The sequence below is a fragment of the Falco biarmicus genome, chromosome 5 (assembly GCF_023638135.1).
Source record: "Falco biarmicus isolate bFalBia1 chromosome 5, bFalBia1.pri, whole genome shotgun sequence".
Classification (NCBI taxonomy): Eukaryota; Metazoa; Chordata; class Aves; order Falconiformes; family Falconidae; genus Falco; species Falco biarmicus.
Genome location: NC_079292.1, coordinates 17,069,145 through 17,085,779, shown reverse-complemented (window position 1 = coordinate 17,085,779; position 16,635 = coordinate 17,069,145). Strand labels below are relative to the sequence as shown.

Sequence of the window (16,635 nt, the reverse complement as noted above, 5' to 3'; positions counted from 1 at the left end):
TCAAAGACTTCTGCTAATGGTAGTAACCATAGTCACTCATTAAGCATTGTTCAGGGACAGTCTGTTGCAACTCTTATGTTTCTAAATGATCTATCTTAACATTACTGGAAAATGAATGCAATACACATTCTTATAAATTAGTCATTAAACCACAGAATTAAATTAGGCTTGCTAGTCTGATTTTTCCTTCTGTTAAATAAATTCATAGGGTATGAAGAGTGTTTAAATAAAGGTTTCTTAACACAGGAGATAGCTTTTTCCATGAACAGATGATGATTATTTTCCTTAATTAACCAGGTTCAGCTTAAACATTAAGACTCATACTACAGATGAACAAACTTTATTTTTCAGATTTCAAGTCCGAAACCATTAGACTTAATCTTTTCCTAAAGAGCATTAAACATCCTTAAGACTTTTATGGATTTTTCCAAAGGCAACAAACTCTTCAAGATCCAATGGCTCAATTCTAAAAACTTGAGAAGAAAATATAAATTTTTCAGTGAAAGGTTTTTGTGTATGAGAACCTTACACAACAAGATAGCTTGTTGGATTGCCAGAGACCTGACAGGGTTTTCCTGACAGAAATAGGAATAACAACTCAGATCTTCCAGCTTCCTTGGCTGGGTTTTCATAGGGATGTAGTTGTTTATTTTACTGGAGGCAGAATTTTATCAGTTAACTGAAAAAATGCACTCCTCTCTAGATTTTATGGATATGTCTTTTGATTTTGAGAGATGTAGTTACAAGTCAAACGAGTGAAGAGTGCTAGATTTTTTTCAAAACGTTTTGGGGAAAATTTGTCTATAATTTTGCATTAAAACAAAACCAATGCTATTGTGTCTCACTCCCTTTAATTTTCCTTTTTATTATTTATAGGATAATTTCATTTTATTTGGTTTTTTATTTTGATACTACTTGTTTGTGTAAATCTAGTCTTTGAAGACTATCCAAAATTCAGTCTGACTTTTAAGTATCTGGCATATGGTAGTTTCACACTGACATAATTAAAGTATGAAAGTAGGGATTATTTGTTCTTTATTTCTATACTGTAAGCTTTGTTGTTCACTGACAAATTTTTTTCCAACCCTATGCTAGAAGCTTCCTACTTCTAACAAATGTTCTATGGGTTTTGAATTACTTCTTAATTTAAAACAACCAGACCTATTTTTACTTCCAGTTTAATAGTTAAAATAGTCATTAGAAATCTGAGCTATCTTAGAAAAAGTAATGGAGTACTTTGTTTATAAAACTAGCTTAATCTTTTGAATTTTTATTCAGAAAATTAATAGGAAAACTCAGGTTGGAAGAGACCTTGGGAAGTTGCAGAATCATGGAGTGGCTGAGGTTGGAAGGCACTTCTGGAGGTCATCTTGTCCAGCACCCTTGCTCAAGCAGTCTCTAATCTCCAGGCTTCTACTCAAAGCCATGCCAAATGTGAGGTCGCTCAGGGCTCTATTCTGTGGTCTTGAAAACCTCCAAGGACACATACTGTACAGCCTTTCTGGGTAAACTGTTCCACTGCTATAACTGTCCTCAGGGTGAAAAACATTTTCCTTCTCTCCAGATGGAAACTCTCTTCTGGTTGGTTTTTTTTGGGTGGGTGTTTGCTTTTTGTTTTTTTGTTTTTTTTTTTTTTTGTTTTATTCCAACCATTGTCTAGGGTGCTGTCATCATGTACCACTCTGAGGAGCCTGACTTTGTTGTCCTTATCACCTCCTCATAGATACTAGACAGCTGCCATCAGGTTCTGAAGCAGTCTGTTCTCCAAGATGAGCAAATCTTCATTCCTCAGCCTCTCCTGATGGGGAAGATGTTCCACGCCCCAACTATCTTGATGCTTCTCTGCTAAATTCAATGCAGTTTATTGATGTCTCCTGTCTCTTGGGAGTCCCAACACCTGGACACTGTGTTCTAGGTGTGGTCTAATAAGTGCAGAGTAGATAATCCCTTCCCTTGATATGCTGGCCATGCTTCAGCTAATTCTGCCAAGGAGACTGCTGGACTACTTTTCTGCCAGGGCACACTGCTGGCTCATGTTCAGTCCTGCTAGAATTTGTTTATTTCTCAATGTTATTGGTATGGTCTGATTATGTATTCTCTACTCTGCTGCCAAGCCAAATTTTCCCCTACCAGCTCCAAAAACCATGGTTTTTTTTCCTTACTGGATTACTTATGTTTAACCCAGTTATGCATTAAAGAAACAAATCTTCTATGTTTCAACCATGAAAGTTTGGTATAGTTGAAAATGATAAAGCTTATGGTGGTGGTTTCATTTCAGAAGGGAGGAAACAACCTTAACCAGGTTGGGGGCAGCAGGGACTTATTCTGGCAAGGAAAACTATATTGAGATAGTATTTTTTTATTTTTTTTTTTTTCTTAAATATGTTGGTGTCAGTTTGCCTTGTTCTGCTGATTTCTTTCTTCAGTAACCCACACTAGATGACCTGAAGGCTTTAGTGACTTGCTGTGATACTGTCTTAAATCAACTTTCTCAAAAATATAAATTCGAGTATGTTCCTGACATGAAAGTAAACTGAGGTGACAGAGATCATTCATTGTGATGACGGTTGTTGTAAGGCAATTTGCTAGTACTGAGGCAAAACACCAAAGTTTCATTTTAAGAAGGGAATCAATTATAGAAAACAGTTACAGTATTTAGGACAGTTTTGGATAACTGAAAAATAAAACAATAAACAACTTTGTGTATTTAGAAGCAGTGCTTCATCTGTGAGTTTTGTCTTGAGGAGTCAATTTTTAACACATGATCTAGGGAATTTTAAAATTAAAACCCTCATTTCTGAATCCCCTTAAAAGACATCTACTGTGCTTCATAAACTAGAGCCTAAAGTACTTTAGAAAATCCATGCACACACTTGTCTCTTAATAGCAATTAGTTCTGCTGATCTAGTTTCTGCCATCTGCTTGAAGTATGTTAATGTTTTGGCTCCCATTTCAAGTGTCCTTCATCTTCCTTGTATCTTGGAACTTGACCTTCTGTGTTCTGCCAAGGACAGACCTGTAATTTTTTTCCCATTGTTCCTGTGCTTTCTTCCACACCATACCTGGAGAGTGCTGTTCTCCAGGTAGGTTGGAATCTGCTGCTTTTTCTTATCCCTTAGGTATCAGGTTATGAAAAATGAAAGTTAAAAAAAAAGGTCCGCTCTGAGTTAATATCTATTGAGTTAATACTTGGTTTTATCATCAGTCTTTGTTTCCATGTTCTCCTTCCCTCTCTGTGTCCTTCTGAATGTAGATTATATAGCATTTTTACTTCTGTATGTGTTCTATAGCAATAAATAATTTTGGTGTTACATTAGGTGTGTTTTATAGCATCTCATATCGTGGCATTGAAGATTTTGTATGTTATTACAGTAGCACTTGAGTTTATATTGTATTTGGAACAATATTTTTTTTCTTTACTCTTACCATAGAATATTTCAGTTGGAAGGGACCCACAACAGTCACCCAATCCAACTGCCTGACCAGTTCAGGGCTGACCAAAAGTTAAAGCATGTTATTATGGACATTGTCCAGATGCCTCTTCAACACTGACAGGCTTGGGGCATCAACCACTTCTCCAGGAAGCCTGTTGTGTTTGACCATCCTCTTGGTAAAGAAAAGCTTCCTGTTGTCCGGTTTAAACCTCTCCTGACACACCTTTGAACCATTCCTCCACATCTTCTCACCAGGTACCGGGGAGAAGAGATCAGCTCCCTTTCCATAGCCCCTCCTCAGGAAGGGTAGCAATGAGGTCACCTCTCATCCGTCTTCTCCAAACTAGACAAGCCCAAAGGCCTTAGCTGCTCCTCACGGGACATTCCTTCCAGCCCTTTTGCCAGCTTTGTTGCTTTCAAGGACCTTCACATCCCTCTCAAGTTGCAGGGCCCATGGCATTCCTGCAAGCCCATTTCTCCAGCCTGTCCAGTTCCCTCTGGATGGTAGCATGGCCTTTTGGCATATCAGCCACTCTTCCCAGTTTGGTGTCATCAGCATATTGCTGAGGGTATGCTCTGCTCTATCATTCCGGTCATTAATGGAGATGTTAAACAGGACTGGACCCAGTACTGACCCTGGAGTTCACTGCTGGTTACTGTCCTCCAACTTGGGCTCACAAATAGGCTTTTTTACATAATATGTTGGAACTTCCACAGGAGACTATATTTTTACTGGGGATTTCATATTATTGACAGTCATGTTCCTGGCTAGATGCATATTTCTCTTCAGAAGTTACTTCCACTCCATTAGTGTCTTAAACATTTAAACTAGTAGAGACCTGTAGCTAATTGGTTTGCAGAGAGGATTAGCACAGTATGATGCAGTGTGTGGAAGAGGATGCATAGATTTGGGCAGCACGTATAGATTGTCAAAGGGGAAGTTCCCATTTGATACAAAGTAGGTCAGGTGCTTATCAAGGTGAAGTTGGGCTTGGCATGTCGCTTCAACCCTGCATCGTAATACATTTAATGATTTTTTTCGAAGAGAGTAAGTTCTCCAAAAGAGACGATGGCCTTTAAAACCAATTCATAGAACTTTAAAGTCAAGGTAGAAGATAAGATCATTTAGAGGTAAAAAGAGAATCTGGACAATTAGCAAACAAATTGTTTTTGTTGAGATGTTTCTTTGCTTTCTGTGTTACATCGTTTTGCCAGGTTTGGATGGTGAGTATGGTAAGGACAGCTAATGAGTTTTTTAGTAGTATGTGCGGTTACCCTGTTTAATGTATACATTTCGGCTTCTCATATTTTTCACGTGACAGTTTTAGAACAGTGAACTAAAACAAGAAAATTGACTAATCTTTATCAACAAATTATACTAGCTAGCCAGTTCAGTAAGAATTAAATCTTCCTTACAGTTCAGACATGTTGGAGTCTTATACTTTCTCCTATCTTTAACCAATTCATGGTAAGTATTTTGTGCTTTCCTATTGAAATAAATGTTTTCATTGATTTTAACATGAGCAACGTCAGTCATTATGTGCTATTAGGAAAAGCAAATGTGTTTTTACTTAGATTTAAGGAAAGATCATTTGTGTTTATCCATTCTTCAGTCCTTGGCTTTACAAAAGGAAGGAAGAAAAGATACTAAATGTTTCAAATAATATTCCAGTTTTGTCACCTTTGTGGGCCTTTCAGTGATCTTTAACTGGATAGTCTTTCTCAAATTATGCGACTTAGGCCTTATTCTTCAAACTGTACGTATTTTTCATAAAGCTTAACAAAATCTTTGTCAAGGACATCTTGCTTCACTGCCTTTTTTCCCCTTTGTTTTTTTCCCCCCTGTACTGATTCTTAAATAGCTGAAGTTGCTCAAGAGTGACCATCTGTTCCATTTCCAGTAGAACGGTTCATCCTTGTATTTCCCCTTGAGTTGTCAGTCCTTAGCAAACTCTGAGTTCAAACTATGCACTTCCCTTGTTTTTACCATCAGTTATTCACATTGATCTCAGCTAACACTGGGTGTATATTTAAAAATAAATTGCCTTAGCTTTGTTGTGTCATAATGGTAAAATGTGCATTGTCTTCATTACTATTTCAGTTACAGGTTTTGTCTTACCAGATTGTGTTACTTAATGTAGGGTAATTTTTCTTGTTGAAACATTTATTTATTTGACTTGGGCCTTTTTTGTTATATAACCTCATTCTTGCTGGTTTTAATCCATTTTCTGAGTTTTTTTCCCCTTCTCATTAGTTCAGAGTTAGAGACATAAAACTTAAACAGCATATTTAATAGACTTCACAGAAGTACTGAACAACCTTAAGTCTCTTGACATTCTTATTTGGATCTAAGAATTTGTATTTAATATCATATCCATAAAATTATTTCCATAAATCCTTCAATTGTTTCCATAAAATACATTTCATGTTATTTCTGTAGATCAAAGCTTAACAGGTATTGTAATGTCAGCTTCAGTGTTCGGCTAATGCTACCAAAGTTCCCAGTGTTTCTGAAACTTTGTTGTAGTTTCTTCTGCCATGTGAAACTTTCTATTCAGTGGTATACCCTGGGAGTCAAAATCTGGCAAGTCATCTTCCCAAAATAGTGTTCTCCAATAGAAAAGTGTTCCCATTTCCCTCGAGGCTGTTGGGTTTTTGGTTTGGTTTAATTTTTTTTACTTTAGAGGTGGATCTGTGATGTGCTGAGCCTATGCCTACAGTCCTCTTCCTGCATCCTTTATTTATGTTTATGCCTTCTGCAAACAGAATCAGGTCTCTCACAACATGAGAACTTTTTTTTTTCCACTTTCTTTTTAAAAATACATATTAATTGAAAATCTAAAAAGAACACTTTCTGGTCTTGCAATGAGGCTGCTAGATTTGCAAAAGGCATCTTTCCACTGTCAAGAAAATTGCAAGAGCTGCTTTTGGATTTGAAGAGTCGGAAGAGGGAAGGATTCACTGATTAAACATTGGTCCCCGTAAGGCACCATCAGCTGGTGGTGCCGTACAGGCCACTCACAGTTGCTCTCCCTGGAGAAAGTTGTTGTCCTATCACAGGAATTTTCTTTTTTCATAGTGCAGATAAAACAACTAATTGCATGTTTTTGTTAAAGCAGAAGAGTCAGAGGCCGGATATTTCCGGTATCTGTTGCCAGCACAGTCTGTCAAGATTATGAGGAGATTCAGTGACTGCCTGTTACTAAATTTGATTAGGAATATCTGCAAAAATAGCCTTTACATGAAAATGCCAAGCGTTTGCTACCAAAAATGCTCATTAAAAAGGTTGATTCATATCAAACTTTGCTGTTTTAATGACTTTAACTTTCAAACATGAATGTTAACAACCTTTTAAAAAGTCATCAATAAAACGTTTCATTGTCACAAAGTAAAACCTTTTTTTCTAGTTCATTAATTCCAATTCACAATTAATATTTTTGTCATTTTGGAACAGAACTTCTTTAACATAAAGTCTATTGAGATGGCAGGAACATTCACATCCAATTCTAGATCTTGTTAGCCAAAGATGGTATTAGTTTCTCAGCTGACTAAATATGGATTCGATAATCTTTTCTTTTTTATTATTACTTCCCCTCCAAAGAAATCTGTTTTAGTTGTGGGATGATAGTGCCTTTCAATGGTTTTACTGTTCTATGTAATACACTGATCTTCGGCAGCTGTGCTTGAGATCTGGGATCAGAATAGCTCCAGACGAGTTTAAGTAGAGCTAAAACTGTGTGGCAAGTGTAAGGCATTAATGCTAGACATCCTTGTTATGATTAATTAAGTTTATTCTCCCAGTAAAGTTTTTACTTTTTAAAACGGGAAGCTTCATTCAGGTTTGATTTTGTTATTTTAGCTATTTCTGAAAGTTTGACTGTTTCTTTTTCTATGAACATCCAGAACCTGAGAAAATCAGTCTCTCTCGGTATCTCAGGTTTTCTTGTCAATGCTTTCATTTCTAACATTATATCTAAAAAGATATTTCACTCTTTTGCGCATGTACGTATGTAACTTCTCAAGTTGCTTAATTTCTTTGCAATTTTTATCAGCTATAAGTCTGTTCAATAGTTCAAAAGTTAAGTCTTTAGGACTTCACTGTAATATTCTGTAAATTTATGTATTTAAAACTGGAATACATTGCAAGTAGTTAAATATATTTTCAAGTATAAAATTAAGGCTTCTTAAAGGCTTTCTATTTGTCAAAATATTTCTTCAGAAAGTTTTGTTACCCTCAATTACAGCTAAGAAGGTATAGAAGCAAATGTAGGCCTCTATTCCAGGGCAAAGAACAAATGATGTTTTCTTATGTATATTAAAGTGCAGTGGTTCTCTCAAACATTGGTTTAAAATTCAGATAATAAGACTTTCCAAAGGCCTGATAGACAGTTCTTCTGTGTGACGAGTTGTTAGTGAACAACTGCTTGTTGTTTGCATGGGGCAGCTTTCCTATGCAGTCTGAGCAAACAAACTCTTTGCAACTAAAATAGATTTTAGTGTTAAAATTTTGTGCTTGATCTTCACCCAGAGATAAACTCATCCTTGTAGAAAGAGGGGAGTGTTGTTGAGGCTGTATAGATGCTACAAGTCCAATAAAAACTGGAGGCCTTTGACCTTGGGACCAGTGTATGCCACAACGCTGGTGAGAGAAGTTTTGTTCAAAACCTGTTTTTCTGAGAGGAGTCTGACATTCAGTAAATGAATATAAGATACTTCTCAAACACAGAAGAATTGACAAAATCAGTTTGAAGTATAAGTAAAGCTTCTAGCAAATTTTATTTTAAAAGCATGAATGGTCCACAAGTTTTTTCTTTTTTTTAAGATTCATCAGATGGAAGTCTAAAAGCTTCTACACATCATGGGACGATAGATGTTTACGTCAGTCAATTAAGAAAAGTGGATCTGAAATCCCAGAAAGGTTAGCAAAATAAATATTTTTTTTGTGGCAGCTTATGATATACAAGAAAAGGGGTAAAGGAGTATTTTTATTTATCTGTCTGAAAAAAATAGTTGTGATTGTTGGTTATCTACATTCTTTTCCACCTTATTATTAGAAGATGTACATAAATACTTACAATACAGTAAACACTGTAAGGGGCAATGATACTTAAAATGGAGTACAGAATTTTTGTATTTTTCAATACTTTTCTTTTTTTCCTGGCAATGAACCCAGCAGAATTCTGCAGAGTTGACTTGGATTACAGTGGCCTCTTGCCTTGCGCAGAGTTTACTCCATGATGCTGATGTATGTGTGTGCAGAGTAACAACTGGCACACATTTAAATTTCTTTCTTCTACCTTTTCTGGGTAACATCTCCCATTATTGAAATTGGAAGGCAGAATAACAAAGATGAAATGGCTTTGCCCTATCAATTCTTCCTTTTTTCTCCTGATGATTCACTAAAATTTCAATTCTTAGTTAAAAGCTCAGTCCTAAAGTGAGATTCATAATTTTGCCATTCAGAAGGTATGATACTGTAAATGACAAATCCCTGAATAAATCTTGTCAGTCCTAGTATTGGGGGAAAGAAAAAAAAAAACCAAACCCAAAACAAAAAACAAACCACCAAAACCAAATGCTACAGCATTTTTATATTTGACTTTAACATAATGTCAGGCACTTCAGGTGGTTTAAATGAATTGAGTACCCTTCTCTTCTCTGTAAGCCTGTGCCCTGTTAAAACCTAGCAGTTACTTAGAATGGGAGTAATGAAGGAAATGCATGTAATCACTTGCGTGCTGTTCTTCTGTACCAGCTATTCTGGTTCCATTGGTGCAAGGAAATTTATTTCTTAGTTACCTTTTTGAATCACTTATTACAAGTTTAATGTCTCTGAGTTAGTAGCAAAGAGGAATGTATTTAATAAAATCTAATCAATGTTATTTTCAAAACATTGCCTGACATCTCTTCTGGCAGCTCAGTTTAGTGAAGGCAAAGTTGAAGTTCTGTTTTCATTTACCCCATAAATTCAGAGTAACTGCTGACAGCTGCAGTGTAGAAAATGTCCCATTTGTGATAAATTAGCTGCATGTGTGTTGGATTTTATGAGTCACGTCACTGAGCAACTCTCCAAGGAGGACCCAAAGGTGAAGACCTTTTCCCTTTCTTATCCTAAGGCTTTTGTGTATTCAGCAAAATTTAGGCCTAAATTATACTGACAGTTTTGTTCATCAGGACTGTCACAAGCAAGTGATCCTGCTGAATTCAAATTACATAGCTAGGGTGGCTTTCTGACTGCTACTTAGTTGTTATAACATCAGTTTTCTTATGTTCTGCTTCATCTTTTGGAATGTATTTAAGGAAGCTTTTTAAAATTTTTCTAAAGCGAATATTGGAATTGGGCAAAAACTAGAGGGCACGAATACAGAAAGTATATTGTGAATTTTTGTTTTTATGTGTAGGGTGCGGGTTCCAAACATTGTGACTGAGTAATTCCAGATATGCATATTGTGGGCAGGTTGGGGGCCCAGCATCTGCCTTCAGTCTGATGCAAAGAACCACATATTTAGAGGAAGTAGAAGTCAGAATTTCTGTTACTAATCTCAAGGATAGGATTATTTGGGCCACCAAAGCTGCAGTTTTTCTAGTAATTTACATTTTAGTGATACATGGTCTTAACTGGTTAGTCACTTTGGAGACTGCCTTACTGCACAGAGCCAGCTGTTCGCATCCTTGAACAGATGCAAAGACAATTGCTAGCTAGCGTTAACAGTATGTAAGCTGCATCTCATGATTCAGAGGAGCAGTTCTTTCATAATGTGCCACGCAGTGGCTGGATTAATCATCAAACCCAATCCTTGTCTGCTCGGGAGTATAAATACACAACTAGAAGATTAAACTGAAGTCATAATACTTGTAAGATCTAAAAAAAAATTCCCTTGATCATTCTATTAATAAGATTCTCTACTAAGAGCTGTTGCTAGCAGTATATGTCAACATTCATTTTCATGTCCGCCAGGGAAATACTGTGACACCATTTTCTGCATGTGACATACAGTATTCTGGTTACAATAAATGAAAATATTTTCATTTATCCTTTTAGCGGCAAAAAAAGAGGTTATTGTGTCTGAAGGCTCTTAAAAAAAATTGATTTGTGTTAGCTAAATAATTGCCTGTTTCATGTTTTGATCTCAATGTTTAACTAACTAGCTTTCATTTAAATTTCTACCAGGCTCAATTATAGTCAAGGTACCTGCCTCTCTCAAAGCCTTTTTACAGTTATCTGGAAGAAAAGTGGATGTGAGCTCAGAGATCCAATTAAAAGAAACACAGAGTGCCTCCAAAGATGATCACGTAACTATAACTGGTAAGGCTTACTAATCTTGGCTTCCAATAAATGTCTGTCTGGCCTTAGTCAAAGGCATCTGTGTTTCCTTATAAGTTTATTGCTCTTGGCTTCTTGTTTCATCTGTTTCAGGTTCAAATGTTTCCTTGTGCCATTGTACTCCCCATGTTACTAGATGACTTTTTCATTTGGTTTCATAAATGACTTGTGAATGCAAACAACTGCTTCTCTAACAAAATTCTTAGAGCCAAATTCATCCTCAGCATTATTCCCGTGGATTTGTGGGAGGTAATCCAGGGCTGAATTTGGTCCATTGCTTTGCAGTCTTAGACAGTCACATATAATAAATTGCCAGGGAATGTCTCTTAAAAATATAATGTAAAGTTTTCTCTGTCTGTCTCTGTTGGGTGGGAGGGAGAAGTAAAAGGAGTGTATGGCGCATTCATAAATGTACAGTGTAAATGTTAAACAGTGCAGGATAGCCTGGGATGGGAAATGATGGGAGATAGCTAGGAGAAGAGCAGAAGCTAGAACACGGAGGAATAGAGAGTACATGCAAAGGTGCCTGCAGTTACTGGAAACATTCTTCTAATGCATTTAAGACTGAACTCGGAAATCCCAAGTCTTGCTGTTCCCTGCTTTAGAGAACAGTTGGAGAGTTCATTGTCAGGGGGTGTATTTCTCTTCTCCTCTCCAGACGTGTCTATCTAGAAATTAAGGCTGTTGCTGTTGCCAATGACTCAGTTTACTCAAGAGGAAACATTAACGTAATGTGTCTGAAGGCTCCAGCTTTGTTTTTGAATGTGTTATGTCAGTATGACCTGATGCGATAGCAGAGTGGGTGAGGCTTTGGGTTTTTCTTTGGTTTTAAACCTAAGAAAATATGCATAAAACTTATTTTCCTCCCCCAGTGTAAGATGATCATCTCGTAGTCAGGAGATATGAGATGTAGGTAACTTTAATAGGTAGCCTGCTTGTGTAAAATAGTAGGTTTGAAATGTATAGGCATATCTCTTCCTGCCTTGCACAGTAACCAGCATTCAAACTTACTAATGGTTATTAAACACAATTTAAAAAACATGGTTAGAAATCTGAAGGACCTGGAGGGACCCCAAATCTGGCAAGGCTGTATGGAATGAATGGCCTGGAGTAAAACAACACTTCTCCCAGTGAATGAGGACCACTGGCCCGTCAAGCATCTTGTTGCTTTGGAAATGTGAAAGATAAGGGTGGTGTTTCAAATACACACAGCTGAATGGCTCGTCTGGTTTCACGACCCAGTCAATCAGTCAATCTTTATGTAGGACAGTCATCGCTGAAGTGGATGCAATTTTTCAACCCACCGTTCTGTGTGGACATTATCTTGGCAGCTGAGGCCAAAAGCAGCTCTGATTAGTTAACCTTCACATGTACGTATCCCAAAGGCATGGAGATCAGCAAGGATTATGCAGTGGCAACAGCCTTAGGCCACTGATTATCAGTTACAGCATTGCACAAACAATTTATTAAACATAAATCTAAATTCATCGCAATACAGGGGAATGAAAAACAGACCCTGGAATAGATTTTCTGCAGGATACAATTCAAAGAAACTAGCTCTGTCCTGGAGTGATGTATCTTTATCTGTCAAATACCTGGCATTTGGCTTTCAGTGTTTTCTGGCACAATGTAACCGGTGATGTGTAGCAGGGCTCTCCTCCCTTGTCTTCACTGCTCAGTAAGAAGCAACAAACCTGAAGGGAGATCAAAGCAGTTGGTTTTAATATGTTTCACTCCTTTCCTTACCATTTTGAAAACAGTGTCTGCCCTTTCTTTGCTGAGTCAGTAACATTTGTTTGGCATGGCAAGGGAGGTACGTTACCCTACCCCATGAGGACGGTGTCCGTCTGTAGGCTGAGCACTGCTCCCCTTGTTCTCAACAGTCTCTTCTTAAGTCTGTATTTAAGAATTATCTTCTAAAAGAAGATTCTGAACTAATTAAAAATAATTTAATACTCTTTTCTATATGATGAAAACATTATCCACTGTTGAACTTCTGGGTACAGTGTTGTACTGGGTTCGCGCAGCAGGTTTGGGTATGGGGGGCCGGGGGCGGCCGCTGTGAGCAGGTGCCCGCAGCCCCCCCTACCCACCAGCCCGTGCCATCAGGCAGGGTTAAATCCACTATGAGCATCTATAGCTGTCCTGCTGCTGCAACTGAAGAAATATAAAATAGAGAAGAGGGGGTTTGCCAAGTGGAAAAAACCCTCTGTATCGCAAGAGCAAGGCAGTTCAGAGCTCAAAGGTTAGTATAAAAATAGATTTTTCAGAAACTGGCCAGTTCTCATGTGGATAACACAGGAACTAGTTGCTTTCAGGGGGCTTTACTTGCTTCTGGGAATATTGTGAGATGTTAGAGAGGAGGCTGTCAGTGGGAAGACAAAGTAGAGTTCTGTGACTTGGGTAAACGTGCACCTTGTCTGTTATCTGCTCAAGGAAACCCTTCCCTGCTGCTGTTCCAGTGGTTATGATGTACATTGTCACCCTGCTTCATGGCTCCCATTTCCACACTGAGTGAGGAAGTCAGTACGTTACAATCCCACAAGCCATCATATCCAGGGTTTTGCAAGATAGCCAACAAATAGAGTGGGATTTTTTGTCAAAGCAAGATGATGAAAGCCTGGAGTAAGTGCTGTGGTGGCAGAGTGATGAGGAGTGTGACAAGGTGTTTTGCCCTTTTCTAAAAGGTAGGCACTTTGCTGCAAACCTGGGACACTTGCTGAGAAAGGGATGGAACTAGAGAGCAGTACTGGGGAGTTTACTCTTCAGAGTAATTTGCAAGGATAAAGCATCTGTTTCCATTGACATCAGAAGGCACTGTTAGAAGAAGTATGTATGGGATAATGAAATCTATTATAAAAAGAGGGGTTTGTCCTAACCACTGGTCCACCTTCCATCTATGAAAGTGTTTGTTAGAGACTCTAGTTTGAGAGTGCTTGAATAACTCCAGTGATTTCTGATTGTAATCATGTCAAGGCATCCTTTTCCTTTCCCTGACAGAGGGCAGCCCTTGCTGCTCGATGTCTCTGCCTTCCCCGTGTCTCCAGGTCTGCCTGTATTCTTAAATCAGCTGATCTAAGAAGCCCGTAGAGATCATTAACTGTATCTGGTACTACATATGGTAAGAGGAAGGAAGTTGCAAATATTTAAGCAGAGAATGAGCTTAGACTGTCATATAATCTTGATTTACGAGCTTTTTAGGCCATTTTTCCAATAAATTATTTTAAGTTCAAAATGTGAAGGTAGGAATAACTACCTGTGTGGTCCCAAGAGGAGGAATATTTCAATAAAAACATCAGTAAATGGGAAAACAATTATGTTACACAGTTGAAAAAAATATAGTGTATTAACACAACTGTTCTGCAAAACTCAAAATAATCCCTTGGCTTTACATGGCATTAGTAATACTTTGCTGGAATGTGTCCAATTTTGAGTACTGCACTTCAGAAAAGGATATGGACAACTGTTAGAGACAAAGGAGAACACATGATCAGAGGCCTAAAAACATGATTCATGAGGGAAGACTAAAAATAGTGTTGTTTCTGTCTAAAGAAGAGAAGGCTGAGATAAGGTACATTTTTCCAGTATGTAAGAAATTGTTGCAGAGATGAAAGAAATACGTTGTTCTTTGTCCACAGATGATAGGGCTAGAAATTATGATTTGACGTTACAGTAAAGAAAACATAGCTAAACGGCAAGATAAACTTTCTGGTAGTAAGCACTTGTCTGGTGAGGCCGTAGGACTGTCAGCACTGCAGGTTGCAAAGAACAGGCTGGGTGAGCGTGTCAGGTTAAATGCAGTGCATCCTCAGGAGGCTGCTTTCAGCCCTCTTTTCTCTTCTCTGAAGCTCACGTGACCAGCTGCTCCCACCCACTCCATAGTAACTCAGCGGCAGGTTATGAGGCATGTGGGTGGATAAATGTGGGGAGTAAACGAATGCAGCCAGTGGGCACGTTTCTACCCACTGTCATTGCCAGCTTGCGTGTTGACAACTGTAAGCTCGCTGGAAAGAGTCTTGCAGTCATCCAGAGACTTTCTTTGGATCCTTGGAGCTGATGGTGTCAATTTCCAAATTTAATTGTCTGGAATACAACCCCCTTTCTTAAACAGTGTAAATCTTCCATCTCAAGAGTGGTGCCAGGGACTCATCTGATTCCAGATCTTTCTCCATCCCTGGCCCCAGTTCTAGTGCCAAGTTCATCTCCGGCAGCAACCTTTGACCTGATGCCATCCATCTGCTTGGTGCCAAGCGAGCTTTTAACTTTGGCAGTCACTTACTCCATCTGGTTTTTGGCACTTGTGTGAGTTTCCTTGGTAAAAGTCCCACAGTGTCACAGGTGCTACTCAGAGGCTGTGGATGTTTGGGTTTGTAGGTAACTGTGTCTCCCTGCTCTTACTTTCTCAAGTTGGCGAACCAACCTCTTTGTATTTGTCTGCCCTTTTACAAAGAACGTACTCTTTGGGAATTAGTGTTCTCCCCCAAGTTGAGACATACCAGCTCCTTATGTCATCCAGCGTGACAACAATTGCAGCAGTTAACAGGATTTTTAGCTTTTGGTGCTAATCCCACCCCATCGGCAGCCCCAGAGCTTTGCAGAGCCACACCTGAACGGTGTTCCTCTGAGCCATGCCTTCTGGGTATGCACACGGGTAACAGGGCACTCTCTTCCATGTTAACTTACGCCTTCCCTCGGGTGTCTATCCTGGGTATGGAGAGGAATCCCCTGTTGTCTTCTCCAACCTTTTTCCTCCCCTGAAAGTTTCCAGGTATATGTTGCCTCTACCTTATGGGTTGATCCAGCACCCAATTATTCTTTTGATCGCTAGGGACTCCTTAGGTGCCCTTCCTCTGTATGTGCCTCTGGAGAGAGTCAGCTTGGCTGATCAGATCCCCTTGAAAAGATGGACATTGATATCGCCGGTATTTCTGATTTTTCTGGATTTTTCTTTATAACTAAATACTTAAAGTGTTTCCACCCTGTCTGGTTCTCCAGGTAGATTGTAGTGAGAAGCACCTTTCTCCTTACAATGATCATTCACTCGGGCTTGTGCTGAAATAGTAAGACTTTCCCATCTGCCTGAGGTTAGATCTGGATTCCACTCTGGAACATAGGGGATTTAGACAGATGTTTCCTACCTTCAGGAATAACTTCTTTCTCACTGCTCACACAATGGCTCCTCATACAGTAGTGCTGGGAGAGTGGCCTATGAAGTGCTGTGGACTTACCCTTTAGGATTGCTTCAGAGCCAGGGTGAAAGGCGGGAGCTGACCGCATGAGTCTCGTATACCACACACAAAGCTTTACGGATGTGTTTAACTGCTCGCATTATCAGAAATTCTATATTGTTTACATTAAGGTAATGTCTATGTTTTTAGCTGCACGGAGTTCCAGGGTTAAATACAAACACAGCTGAATGGGCAGTGAATAATGTGAGGCAAGCAGCTTGCCTTTAAAAGGGAAGTAACTGAAAGAGCTTGTATTATGTCAGTCTGCTGAAACTTAACAGCTGTGCAGGTGTAGCCCTCTTCCTCCCACTGTGCAGCTGACTTGGTCTGTTGCATTCAGAGTTACGGTTCTGATCCCAGGAGTAACACTATCCACTGCTGCGTCCCTCCTGGTTTTCTCTGTTCTCAAGGCACTTCTTCAAAACTCTTCTTCTTTCCTAGAAGCAATTTTTATTGACTGTTTGCCACTAGAATTGAGTGGGAAGAGCTTTGTTTTATGGTGTCCCTCTAAACACTGTCCCTCTGTGAAATCTCGATCCTTAAGCAGTATCTTAACAAAAACCCAAACCAAACTAAACAAACAAAAAAAAAAAGGCAAAGGCCCAGGTTGTATCTGGAAAAGATTACATTCCTTCAAGTCAAAGAGAAA

General features: G+C 38.7%; 1 protein-coding gene across 3 annotated transcripts in view; it reads left to right on the top strand.

Annotated features, from left to right (window-relative positions):
• Window positions 1–16,635, top strand: part of FAM185A (family with sequence similarity 185 member A) — a 51,939-nt gene that overhangs the window by 25,319 nt on the left and 9,985 nt on the right. For all 3 annotated transcript variants that reach the window (XR_008822063.1, XM_056340194.1, XM_056340193.1), the window contains exons 6-7: window positions 8,257–8,352; window positions 10,606–10,740. Coding sequence is in view for 2 of the 3 variants with exons in the window: in XM_056340194.1 (XP_056196169.1) it covers window positions 8,257–8,352; window positions 10,606–10,740 (231 nt within the window). In the remaining variant the exon portion in view is untranslated. The remainder of the gene's footprint in view (window positions 1–8,256; window positions 8,353–10,605; window positions 10,741–16,635) is intronic.